This window comes from Camelus ferus, chromosome 8 (assembly GCF_009834535.1).
Source record: "Camelus ferus isolate YT-003-E chromosome 8, BCGSAC_Cfer_1.0, whole genome shotgun sequence".
Taxonomy (NCBI): domain Eukaryota; kingdom Metazoa; phylum Chordata; class Mammalia; order Artiodactyla; family Camelidae; genus Camelus; species Camelus ferus.
In genome coordinates, this window is record NC_045703.1 from 9,557,408 (window position 1) to 9,570,972 (window position 13,565).

At 44.3% G+C, this 13,565-nt stretch overlaps 1 protein-coding gene across 2 annotated transcripts in view; it reads right to left on the reverse strand.

Annotated features, from left to right (window-relative positions):
- The window catches only part of SMAP1 (small ArfGAP 1), a 176,288-nt gene that overhangs the window by 124,594 nt on the left and 38,129 nt on the right, over positions 1-13,565 (reverse strand). Inside the window, exon 3 of one of the 2 annotated variants that reach the window (XM_032484452.1) lies at positions 3,654-4,205. In XM_032484452.1, the coding sequence (XP_032340343.1) occupies positions 3,654-4,062 (409 nt within the window). In that variant the 5' untranslated portion in view covers positions 4,063-4,205. Of the gene's footprint in view, positions 1-3,653; positions 4,206-13,565 lie in introns of those variants that run through there. The other variant, XM_032484453.1, reaches the window with a different exon arrangement.

Sequence of the window (13,565 nt, forward strand, 5' to 3'; positions counted from 1 at the left end):
AACCCAGCTCAGGGAGACTGCTTCTGCGCCTCTCCCCCAAAGGGTCGTTCCACATGCCCAGACGCACACTCGCGTCCACCCACCCTGCTGCCTGCCCTCAGCTCTGTGCTCATTCGCACCCATTCATTCAGCACACACTTGCTGGGTTACATTTACCTACGACATGTCAAACATTGTGCTGAGGGCTGGGGACACAAGCCAAAACAAGACAGACAAGATCTCATCCCTCTCACAGCTACAATCCAACAGGGATGTTGATTTCACAATAATTATCCAAATAACATTTAATTACAACTATGGTCAGCATAATAAAAGATTCAGGGTGCGTCTCACATGTCTAATGCAAGCCTAACCTAATCTGGGAAGATCGGGGAGAATCGTTTCTCTTGTGGAGACACTGAAAGCAGAAACTGCAAAATAGGTAAAACTCATCAAGCAAGTATCTGTTAGCGAGCTTCCCAGGCAGAAGACACAGCATGTGCAAAGGCCGGGAGACAGCATTCTAGGAACTGTGATGACAATCGAGGGACAGAAGTCAGGGTGCAAGGAGACCATCAGCCCAAAATAGGTGCAGAGGGAGGTCCTTCTTACAACCACTAGTCTAACACTTCGCACATCATTTCAGAATTATTCATTTGCAAAAACGCAGTCCCCAGTAAGCAAACTCCTTTAGGTCTTTCAAACTTTTTTAGTCCCCTGATCCAATACAGTGCTTCACGGTGTGTCCTCAAGTCACGATCTGTGGAATGAAGAAATGAGTGTTTGATCTGAGCAAAGTGCTTAACCTCTCCATACCAGACAGGCAGAACAAAGCCATCTAGAGGGTTCACAAACCTTTTGTTTCTGACCCTCCCAAAACTTAACTGGGCAAGAGACACACTTTCATGCCAAATTACATGTGCTCAGAATCAAAGCCAGTATTAACCATGGGTGAAACTTTAAATACTAAAAACTAAACTTGAAGTCAGCAAGGGGCTCAAAATCCTCACTGCTCCATAAAGTGGCACCAACTAATAACCAATAGAACTGCTTTAAAACCCCCCTTCCCCCAGGGTCAAGAACGGGGCCAGGTAGAGGAAGAGCCGCTCCATCTGCCTGTTCCTAGTCTCCAGTCCCTCAAGAGATCTAAGAGTAGGATCAAGAGCAGGAAACAGGCACCTCTGCTGTCCTTCCTCCTCCCTTACCTTCCAAACACTATCAAATCAGGCAGGGTAAGAAAATGTTAAAATCCAAAATACCTCTACCAACCATTAGAAGGCAAGAATGTTTCTGGGGAAACATTCTTAAATTGAGTTAACTAGGAAATAACTTCAAAATGCATGAAAAGCTTGATGCAATTTATTAAGAAGTGAAAAAAAATGTGTATATACACATACATACACACACAGAGTATGGAACCACTTTATAATAACTAAACTGTAAAGTAAGACCTTTAGCATGTCTTTTAAAAGTACATTTGATCAGAATTTCACTAGCTACATTTACTATGTTATCTGACATGCATAATAATAGAGCCAAAATATGTAATAAGCCAAGAATTCTACTAAGAGAGCGCCCCAATGGAGCTGAATCATACGAAAGACTCAAAAACTTTACAAAATACATTTAATCATCTCAACTGCCCAATCATGTCCATCTTTTTCAATTATTACAACTAAGAAATCAAACCTCATTAAACCAATAAATGATTTTGCCTGTGATTTCTTTTTCCTGAAAGATGAAGACAAAACAGTGAAATAATTTAGATCATTCTAACATTACTCGAGATTTAGTAGCAACAGGAAAAAACAAGGACCTTTCTAAATCCTGACTGTGGAGTTCACACATGCCCTTCACACCACATCCTTGAACTCCTGGTACTGTTCTCTCCCACTTCCTCCGCTTCTCAAAAACAAACAAAACCGCAAAAGACCAAGCAAAACCAAAATAAAAAAGACATTCATTCGTTATACATCTAATGATCCCAGTGGCAAGACAACTAGTGAGCAAAACTAACACAACTAATGTTCTCTATTCCTCAGGTCAGAAGAAGTAAAATTTCTGTCCTAATTTGAGAGGTACCTAATTCCTCTTTTTCACCTCAAAAAGAGTACATGGAAATGTCAAGGTGTGGTAAAGAATGGCTTTTTTTAACCTATAAGTTATTTTAGGGAGCATTAGTGAAAATCTGATTTTATAAAGTACTTTTTGGGGAGAAAGAAACTTGAAAATTATTTTTCAATGATTTCGATACATAAAGGAAGATAATTACTGAAATTGCTATTCAATTTTTAATGAATAGATTTAATGCTTACTAGCATCTCTAGTTAACTGTATTAATTACTCAAAATGCACACTGTTTAACCTGAGTTCCTTTCTTTTTCTGGCCTTCTAAAGGCCCACTCTCCAGTGTTTCACTAGTGCAGTGATGAGTGAGCAACTGAGCCTCAATGCAGAACAGCAGTCCCAAACAGCCACACGCATAATCAATTTCAGGTAAACAAATACTACTCTAGCAATCAATCATTTTCACCTCATCACCTGAAAGGTTACGCAGAATAAATAAAAGATTGGCCCAATCAACTAACTATGATATTGAAAAGTGCTTCATAAAATGGTCTAGTTACAGTACTCCCACGGTATCTTCCAGTAATCAGTATCTGTTTTGGCAGTGAAGTAATTTGCCGATGGTGTGGCTTAGTTTAATCAAACATTACCAGCCTACTGAAACGTGACTCATGTATACAGTACTGAGGAAGAACAGTAAAGCCTCAGGAAAAGTTCAAGTCAAATAATGCAGAAATTTTAAACGACAGTCCCAAAGGCGGACTCCTGCCTCGGAGAGCTACCTATTTCTCATCTACTAAACAAATAAACCAATTTACAAAAAAGCAAGATTTTTTTTTCCTACCATGTAAGAGGTTTTTTAAAAATGTGAAATTTTTCCCATGAGATTACTTATAAGATATTAAACATAAATCAGATCTCCAAAGCCAAAACGTATAAGCTAAAAATAGTGAATCTATTTCAAAGGCTCAGGCAGAAACTGCAACAAACTAAAATTAGGTTTTTCTCATTTCTGGAGCTTTAAAATGCACCTCTGACGTTTATGGGGCACACAGACCAGGGTTCACATACATATGCTCCCAAACTAGCTGGTCAGAGAGAATCTAATTATTAAATTTCCAGGAATAGAAGCCCACTGTGCAAGAGACTCATGTAAGGAGATTCTTCTTCATTCCGGCTAAAACCCAGCTGAAAACACACTACGAATGATGATAGTAACAATCCCTCCCCAGTTGTTTTACTGAATAAAACTCCAACCCCACCAAAAAGGACCAGCACACTCTTTCTCAGGAAGCAAAGCGAGAGCCCAGGACAAAGCTGCCAGGTGGGCGGGCAGGTAGGGTTGCACCCGGGACACGGAGCATCCGATTCCCGACGGGGAAGACGCGGCCCCGGGTGGCCCCACCCACGGGGCACCTGCGAACGGCGGGAGGGGCGACCCTCTCACCCCTACCCCATCCGGCAGCGTCCCGCTCTGGCCCGGCCCCGGGGAGGTCGGAGCATCGCGGGCACCGGCTCCGGCGAGGAGCCCCGCGCCCCCATCCGCCGAGCCGGCCGGGCGCCCCGAAGGTCACGGCCGCGGGAGCCCGGGGCGCCGTCCGCGCTACCTTTGGCCTCGCAGTCGGCGCAGTACTTGTTGTCCTCCTCCCTCAGCAGCTTGGACAGGATGAGCTGGTGCTGCTCGTTCAGCTTCTGTGCCTTCTCCCGGCAGGAGCGCGTCGCCATCTCGGCAGCGGGCGGCAGCGGGCGGCAGCGGCGGCTGAGACGCGGGCGAGGGCCGCGCGGGCTGGACGCACCTGCACCGCCCGGCCGCAGACTCGGCCGGGAAGCGGCAGCGGCAGCGGCAGCGGCAGCAGCGGATGGAACAGGAGGAGGAGCGGCGGCGGCGCCGACGTGTCCCGCCTCCTCGCCGGGCCGGCTCCGCAACAGCGCCCGAGCCGGCGAGGGGAGGGGGCGGAGCCGACGCTTCCGGGCGGCGCCGCCGGAAGGAACGCGGACGCCGGGCGCGCTGCGCATGTGCTGGACTTACCTCAGAACTAGCCTGCCGCATCCTTCCGCCTCGGCTCGGCCCGCGGTGGTTCCGGAAGGATGCGCGCCCTGCCCACGGCAGGCTTCCCTCCTTTTGAGAGGTGCTTATTCCTGGTGGCTTCAGGTCAAACCTGGTAAAGGAAGATCTTTCCAAGGAGGCTTCCTTGCCTTTGTTCTCGCTGGCAGACATTGCAAAGGCAGAAATAACCGTGATTGGAGGGACTTTTTAAATTCATTCATTGTTTATTCACCAGCAGTTTTGAAACAGGCGCTGGCCTAGGAGCTGGAGACGCTCATGGAATGAAGAAGGCAAAACAGTCCCATACAGTTTAAGGGAGGGAAATAGTCTGGTAGTGACACATATTGAGGGCTAACATTTATTGAGTGATTACTCCGGGCCATGAACTATTAACTCATTTAACCCTATCACAACCCTTGATACTGTTACCCTCACTATGCAGAGGAGGAAATGGAGGCATGGAGTTAGATCACTTGCCCACGTTACAGAGCTACTCAGGGCAGGAGATGCAAATGGAATCCAAAGCCGGCGGTTGGCAGTGGTGGCAGCAGTGTGGCAGAGTCTAAAATGTTTGGCAGTAGGGCCTTCTGATACAGGAAAAATGAATACGGGACAAGAGAAAGGCCGTTTCCCAGGTCTCGGTGGACTCCCTGGGACACACCCTTCCAAGTGTGGATCCTTGGCTTCACAAAGGAAAGAATTCAAGAGTGAGCCACAGTTGAGTAAAGGTAGATTTATTCAGAGAGGTACATACTCCATAGAGTGCAGGCTATTTCAAAAGGTAAGAGAAAGGCCATGAGGTGTGAGGGCTGAGTGCTCAGTAGATACACACTCCATAGACAAGAGTGCAGTCCATCTCTCTCAGAAGGGATAGTGGCCACCAGGTGTGGAGATTGTTAGTTTTTCTGGGCTCCATAGCTTCATACGTTAATAAGTGCGAGGATTATTTCTACTACTTTGGGGAAGGGGCTGGGATTCCCAGGAATTAGGCCACCACTCACTATTTAATCTTTTATGGTTAGCCTTGGAACTGTCCATGTACCTGTCAGAGTGTCATTTACCATGCTAATGTATTACAGTGAGCATATAATGAAGCTCAAGTTCCACTAGAAGTAAAATCTCCCACCACCTTAGGCCTCAAGGCCTGTTGGAAGTTGAATTTTCCACTGCTTTGGCATTAATTGCTGTGTCATGCTTTGAATGGCTGTGCCCTGCCTCCTTACTTCCTGCCTCACTTCCATAGGAGGGGAAGGAGTGTAGAGGGGGAACCACTGGCCCTGGGTGGTTTCACTTTAACAAGAATCTGTATCAACAGTTACTTTTAATGCAAAAAAGGAAACTAGGGAAAGGAGACACTCTTGACTGGAACTCAGAGTTTCCCAATCCAGTCCCATGGGATTTGAACCCTGGGTGAGGCAATCCGAATGTTTCTGCATGTTGTGGCTTATTAGCAATTTCTAATATAGGGCTTATGTAATCATAATAAACATGGCCCCTGCCTGTGGTGGGGCAGATGCTAAGGAAGGCACTGAGCAGGAATCTGTCTTATAGGGCCAATTCCTAGCCTAGGCCCTGCATGAAGGTGAATTCCACGCCCGCCTAGCCTGATTCTTGGCACAGGGTCTCAAAAACATTTGTGCAATTAAATTGAATGGTGATGGCAGTGTAGATGGTGAGTAAGTGAACTAATTAGCTTCAAGTAGCTTGGAAAACAGACTGAAGGGCAGAGGTGCTACTTAGGAAAAGTGAAAGACAATGCTGGAGAAGTCAAGTGCAACAGGATTAAAGAAGGCTTGGGAGACATGGAAACAACCCAAATGTCCATTGACAGATGACTGGATAAAGAAGATGTGAGATAGATAGATAGATAGATAGATAGATAGATAGATAGATACACATATACAACGGAATACTACTCAGCCATAAAAAAAGAACAAAATAATGTCATTTGCAGCAACATGGATGGACCTGGAGACTGTCATACTAAGTGAAGTAAGCCAGAGAGAGAAAGAAAAATACTGTATGTTAACACTTATGTGTGGAATCTTTAAAAATGACACAAGTGAACTTATTTACAAGACAAACAGACTCACAGACATAGAAAACAAACTTATGGTTACCAGGTGGAAAAAGGGTGGGAAGGGAATAACTGGGAGTCTGAGATTTACAAATACTAACTACTATATAGAAACTAGATAAACAACAAGTTTCTACTGTATAACACAGGGAACTACAGTCAGTCTCTTGTAGTAACCTATAATGAAAGAGAGTATGAAAAGGAATATATGTACGTATATGTATGACTGAAACATGCTGTACACCAGAAATTGACACAACACTGTAAACTGACTATACTTCAATTGAAAAAGAAAAAGAAGAAGAAGAAGAAGAGAAAGAGGAGGAGAAGGCTTGGGATACCAGAAGAAGCAATCTTGCCTTGATGCAGCTGACAACAGAAAACTGTAGATTCTTCACCTAGGATAGTAGCATGGAAAAAAAAAAGATGTTTGGGAGAGTTAATCCACAGGAAGCACTTAACAAATATTATTTTTAGTGGCTTTTTTCCCTCAGTGCAAGAATTCAGAAAAAAAAAACAGAAGACAGACTTACCACCAAGAAATGATGTATTTGATGGATTGAAGAGGCACAGTAACATCTAATAGAAATTTAATATATGCCACATATGTTCTTTAAAATTTTTTAGTAGCCACGTTTAAAAATAGAAAAAGGGAGGGTATAACTCAGTGGGAGAATACATGCTCAGTATGCACAAGGGTTCCAATACCTCCATTTAAAAAATTGTAATAAAATAAGCAAAATTTTTTTTAAAAAATAGAAAAAGGAACAGGTGAAATTCATTTTAATGGTACATATTATTTAATCCATTGTGTCCAAAATATTATCATTTCAACATGTGAGTAGTACCAAAAATTATTAGTGAGATATTTTAAGTTCTTGTTTCCATATTGTCTTCAAAATCCAGTGTGTATTCTACACTTACAGCTCATTTCAACTTGGACCAGCTGCACTTCAAGTGTCCAATAGCAACAGTGACTACATTACTGAGAAGTGCTGTGCTAGGTGGTCAGCCTGAAGGCATTAAAAATCTAAGTTTGACAAAAAACAAACAACCCAATCCAAAAATGTGCAGAAGACCTACACGAGCAATTCTCCAATGAAGACATACAAATGGCCAATAGGCACATGAAAAAATGCTCAGTATCGCTAATTATCAGAGAAATGAAAAGCAAAACTTAAATGAGTTATCACCTAGCACCAGCCAGAGTGGCCATCATTCAAAAGTCCACAACGATAAATGCTGAGAGGGTGTGGCGAAAAGGGAACCCTCCTACACTGCTGGTGGGAATGTAGTTAAGTGCAGCCATTATGGAAAACAGTATGGAGATTCTTTTTAAAAAACTAAAAATAGAGTTACCATATGACCTAGCAATCCCATTCCTGAGCATATATCCAGAGGTAACTCTAATTCAAAAAGATACATGCACCCCAATGTTCGTAGCAGCACTATTTAAAATAGCCAAAACATGGAAACAACCTAAATGTCCATCGACAGATGACTGGATAAAGAAGTTGTGATATATTTATATGATGGAATACTACTCAGCCATAAAAAATAATAAAATAATGCCATTTGCAGCAAAATGGATGGACCTGGAGATAAGCATTCTAAATGAAGTAAGTCAGAAAGAGAAAGAAAAATACCATATGATATCACTCTTATGTGGATTCAAAAAAAGAGACACAAATGAACTTATTTACAAAACAGAAATAGACTCACAGACATAGAAAACAAACTTATGGTTACCAGTGGGGAAAAAGGTGGGAAGGGATAAATTGGGATTCTGAGATTTGCAGATACTAACTACTATATATAAAGTAGGTAAACAGGTTTCTACTGTATAGCACAGGGAACTATATTCAATATCTTGTAGTAACCTATAATGAAAAAGAATATGAAAAGGAATATATGTTAAAAAAAAAAAAAAACCTAAGTTCAAAGTCGATTGTCTATTACAGATGGTAGAAGGAAGGACGAAAAAGAGATTGATACCAAAAACATCGTGGGAGGAAAACAACATTGTGTACCCTCATCGATATTTATTAGAACTTCTTTTCAGTTTTCTGATCATCAGAAGCTTGCAGTCTATCTAGTGTGAGATGCAAACATGTAAATAGAAAAATTAAGAGCCACATTGTAAAGTCTGCAGCAAATACAAAGTGCTCTGGGAGCAAAAGGTACAGAACATCAGTAGCCTGGAAGAAATGGGGAAGGCAGACCAAGTATGTGATGCTTAAACTTGGTTTTAACAGATGGAGGTATTTTTCAAGTGAATAGAGATGGAGAGGAACAGTTTGAAAAGGAACAGTTTGAAAAAAAATATGTATGGACTTCTGAAAATGTATGGTTATGTGCTGCAAAGCAGTGACACTATGAAGCGACAGGAACCTAGAATGTGCCTGGAGACCACGAAGGCAGGAAGGGAGTCTAAATGAAGAAGATTGGGCCAAGAGGTTAAGTGCTTTGTGGCCAAACTACATAGTTGGAATTTTTCCCTCTGGGCATATAAACCAACAGAAGCTTTGTTTTCTGTAACTCTGGTGGCAAGCTGGAGAATTTGGATGGGGAAAAATGTTATCAGGAGAACAGATCACAGACAGGGTTGCAATAATAGTCCAAAGAAGATATGCTGAAAGCCTATTTTAAGCCAGTAGCATAGAGTTTGGAAGAGACAGAATCAAATGATGTTTTAAAATTAGAAGCAGCAAGATTTGGCAGCTGACTGTAGGGGTTGAGAGAAAGGAGGTGAGAACAACACCCAAGGTTTCTAAATTGGGAGACAGGTAAACGGTGATGCCATTTACCCAGATCAAAATAGAAGGGACAGTACAGATATGGGGAAAAGGTGTTTGTTTGAGGACATGTTAAGTTTAAGGTGTCCATAGGACATCCAGCTCCACACATCTAATAGGACACTGAGTAGCTACCTCTAGAGCTCCAGAGAGGAGCTGGTGTGGGCAAAGTCACTGGGAGTCATCTGCACTTAAATGGTCGTAGGAGCCATGAGGGTGGAGGAGATGCCTTGGAAGAAAGCTTGTGGACAAAAAAAAAAAAAAGAGTCCCAAGGACAAAGCTCTGAGGACTGCCAGCTAAATGAGAAGTGGACAGAGTAAGGTGAACTGTTGAAAAGAGAGATGAAGTATGGCTGGGAAGAGAACCAGAGGCCGTGGGTGGAGAGGCTTCTGAGAAGTGAGGGTAAACACTAATGCCAGCTGCTCTGGGAAAGTCATGTATTTCAGTTTTAGGCAATGATACAGCACACAGTCATGGGTCTGCACTATCCACTGTCTTCCTTCATAACTAGGCCTCCGCCAAAAATAAGAGAAGAGCGGTCACCTGCTGGGGCTTCCCAGGGACTGCAGTTGTCTGATGTTTCACTAAAATGTTGAGGGAGGGGTAGAGGAGGGAAGACGCCAGGGCACAACCATTAAAAGAATGACGCAGCAACTGAGGATAGGACATAAACTGGTTAGAACCAACTAGGCCCAAGATGGCGGAAAATTCAACACTCTGTAGACCTTGAGGCCCAAATGGCAGAATATTTGACTTCCAGTAGAACTTGAGCTTCATTTCATGCTCATTGTAATATATTAGCATGTTGAATGGCACTCCCACAGGTGCCATGACAGTTCCAAGGCTTGGTCTTAAAAGGCCAAAATGTGGGCAGTGGCCCAGTTCCTGGGAATCTCTGCCCCTTCCCCAAAGGAGCTGAAATTATTCTCCCACTTGTTAGCAAGTGAAATTACTGACCCCATAAAAACGGACCTCCCGCACCCACTGTGGCCAATCTCACTTTCCTAGACGACCCCATGCTCTGGGGCTGCTTCTCGCCTGCTGCCTCTCTCTCTCTCTTGCCTTTTGAGACACCTGCACCCTGTCTATGGCAGTGTGTATCTCCCTGAATAACTCGCTTTCACTTTACTATGGCTTGCTCTTGAAGTCTTTCCTGCTCAAAGCCAAGGCCCCTCACTTGATGGGGTGCATCCTGGGGACTCACTGGGGACCTGGGACATGGCCATCCTCTTGTGCCCCATTTTCCTGCAACAGTTAGAAGGAAACAAAGGACGGAGACACAGGTAGATGAATAGGAAGCACTGCCAGAGTGGAGGGAAGGGAAGTGTCCCGGATGCACGTGGGAAGGGTGAAACAGGAGCCGCGAAATGACCACAGGCTCCTGTAAGGCCAGAGGTGAGTAGGTGTCCTTAGGAAATGGGTGCAAACAGCTGACAAAGTGCCTTCTGCTAGCTCTCAGAGGGGAGCAGTAACCTGTACTGCTAGGATCCAGGATGTCAAGGTGTCTACGGATGCTTGGTGACTGGGGATCCAGGCTGAAGATTTGTTTCTGCGGATTCTTAGAGAGGGGGGTCCCTTTCAACACTAAAATTCTGTTTCCCGTTAGAGGAAAAATGAGGAAGAGGTTTGGAGAGTTTGAACAGACGGAGGCAGTATTCCACAGAGGACACAGTAAAAGAGGCAAAGTGGGAGAGTTGGGAAATGAAGGAACAACATGGGGGGAGTGACATGGACTGGAGGGAGTCACATGTGAGGTGTGGGCTGAATGTCTGCTAAGAGCGGTAGGTACGGACAGCCGTGAGGATGGTGATGATAGTAATCAGAGCCACCTTTTGAAATAAATCTTACTATACTCAGTATTCATGTTGGAAAACCTCAGCCAGGATGGGCTAGTTCCTGTGGAATAACAAATAACCCCCAAATCTTAACGGCTTCAAACAACAGAAGTTTATCCCTTGGTCATGCTCCATATGCACCGGGTCGGTGGGGCTTCTGCTCCCCGCTGCCCTCCCTTGGGAACCAGACTGTTATAGAATCTGTCATCTTTCAGGGTCAGGGCAAGAAGATGATCATCTCACAGGCCTCCCCCCAGGAGTGACACATGTCTGCTTCCCCTATCAATCCACTGGCCAAAGCAAGTGCGTGACCGTCCTGATATCAGGGACCAACAGCACCTTCCTACCGTGTACTCAGAAGGAAAAGTGGAAATATCACCGAACAGCCCAGGAACGGTGGCTCAGAGATGTTGAGTCTTTGTTGAAAGTTGCCCAGATGTTAAGTAGCATAATTGGCATTTGTGGTTCGGTGTTTTGGCATTAAGGCCCTGCTCCTTCCATAAGCTGGGTGCTCTACCCTCACCCTCCCACCCTGGGATGGATGGAAAACAGAGTAGAGTAAGTCAGATCCAGCAAAATGACATGAGCTGAAGAGAGGCCAAGTGTATTGCAGCAAGCGGAATACACAAATGTAGAGGTGCACAAACAGACATACACACGACAAGGAGAGGAACCCAGGAAGGACCTAGATCTTATTTTTGTTCTGTTTTCCGCGTTCACACCAGTTACACCAGCGTGTTTCCCACCCAGTGTGTGGCGCACACTCTCCTTCCACGTTCAGGTACCAGAGGACTCGCCTTGGTGTGGGGAGAGGGTGGCCTGTGTTGCAGGTGTGTGACTTCCAGACACTTCTCCATCTTCCTCTGGAAGTGGGACTGAGCGAGTATCTATTATACAACACAGCACTGCTCAATGTGGGGAAACATAACTTCCAAAGTCTTAGTGCCTCATCTTCTCACCCCCAGGAGAGAGACACTGATTTTTTTAGTGGTCATGTGAGTGACCAATGTCCCCAATCACAAAAAGCCTGATACAGGAGCCAGAAGGGCACATCCAACTCCTGCAGCCCCTGGTTAGAGCCGGTGTCATCAACCCCCATGTGCACCTGAAGGTAGATGCCTGGGGGAACCACAGAGTGAGGGTGGGGGGTAACCTTCATTCTTTTAAGCACTTTCTTGAAGCAAAATTAACAACTCTTAAGAAAACTGTCCTGAACCTACCCTTTCTCGTATCTCCTACACTCCCAATCCCCACCAGCCTCCTGACAGGAGTGCTGATTGCTTCCTCCATTCATTTCTTCATCCATCCAACAATGTGTTCTGTTTTGTTGTTTTGTTTTGTTTTTAAATGGAGGTACTGGGGATTGAACTCAGGACCTCGTGCATGCTAATCACATGCTCTCCCACTGAGCTATACCCACCTCCCTCAACAATGTATTTTGGAGTTCCATCTACATTTCAGGCACTCTGCTGGGTCCTAGGGATAAAAATTAGTGAGCGGTAAGTCGCAGCCTCATCCCCCACTCCTATGACAATTTACTGCTTGTCTGTATTCATAGATCAGAATCTCTCACAATGTCCTTGATGGCAGTTTCCGGAGCCCCCATCTCTAATGCATGCACGTGGCAAGCCCTTAATAAATGTTTGCTAAATGAATGCATGAGAATCTAAGATTGAGTGTAGGAGCTGGTGTGTGAAAACATACAGTTTCTAGAAGCAAAATTAAGAAACACAACTTCTCAAATAACTTTTGAAAAGGGAATCTAACACACAAAACTTGTTTCTATTACTCCTAATTCACTTCTGGTCTTGATCAACTTATGTTTTATTTAGGCTGTCCCCTTTTCCCCACTGAACATTAGATTTTACAGACCTTCTGCATCTCATCTTATAAAAATGTTAAGTAATCAGGAATGCAGAGTCAACTTCAAGATTTAACACAGTCACAACAGCAGCAAAGCCGGTGTGGGATGAGCCGTAATCAGGCACACTCTGCTTTCACAGCTGGCCTTGGCTGTAATATAGTCTACCTCACCAAGCCTGGCTATTCAAGGGAAGACTCAAAGGTAGGTGAATAACAGTGTCATCTTGCTTAAGCAGGAGAGATAAACACAAGTTGAAAGCTATACATTCAGTCTTGGTAAAGGTGTGGGGGGCACTTATTATTTTTGCTTTCCCAGAATCCGGCCCCACCTCTTCCGGTAGCAGTGTCCCAGTTTTCCTTGGAGGAGCCATCCTCTTCCTCTGTTGAATCCAGTTTTGAAGGAGGGACTGCCAGCCAACGTCCCTGTACCTCCTGTGGGCATGTGACCAAATTAGGTCATTCAGATACTTTCCTCTTGTAAGTTGAGCTTGAGAGGAGTAACCCACTGGTAGGAACAGCTAGAGGCCCTTCATCCCTGTGGGGGTATGTTCATCTCTTTGCTTCTGCTCCCTTGATCCTCATGGCTACTGTAGCCCTGGTCCTTTCTGAAGACTGGCTCTTTAGCTTTCCTATGGAGTCTTTGTCTACCCCAATAAGTCTTCTAATACATTCCTCTATTCTTTGTTAGGTATAAAAAGTCAAACCAAAACTGATCTACATAGGGCACCCAAATTATGGGTAATCACCCATGTATCACTTGGTGGAAGTGGAAGGGGCATGTTCTTGAAGACCTCCACTTCTTTTCCTGTTCTTTAAAGGAGCCCACTCTTTTTTTTTCCCCAGGCCTCGAGGTTTGGTAACCTTGATGGTATAAAATATTTTATGCATGAAATTTTCTGTC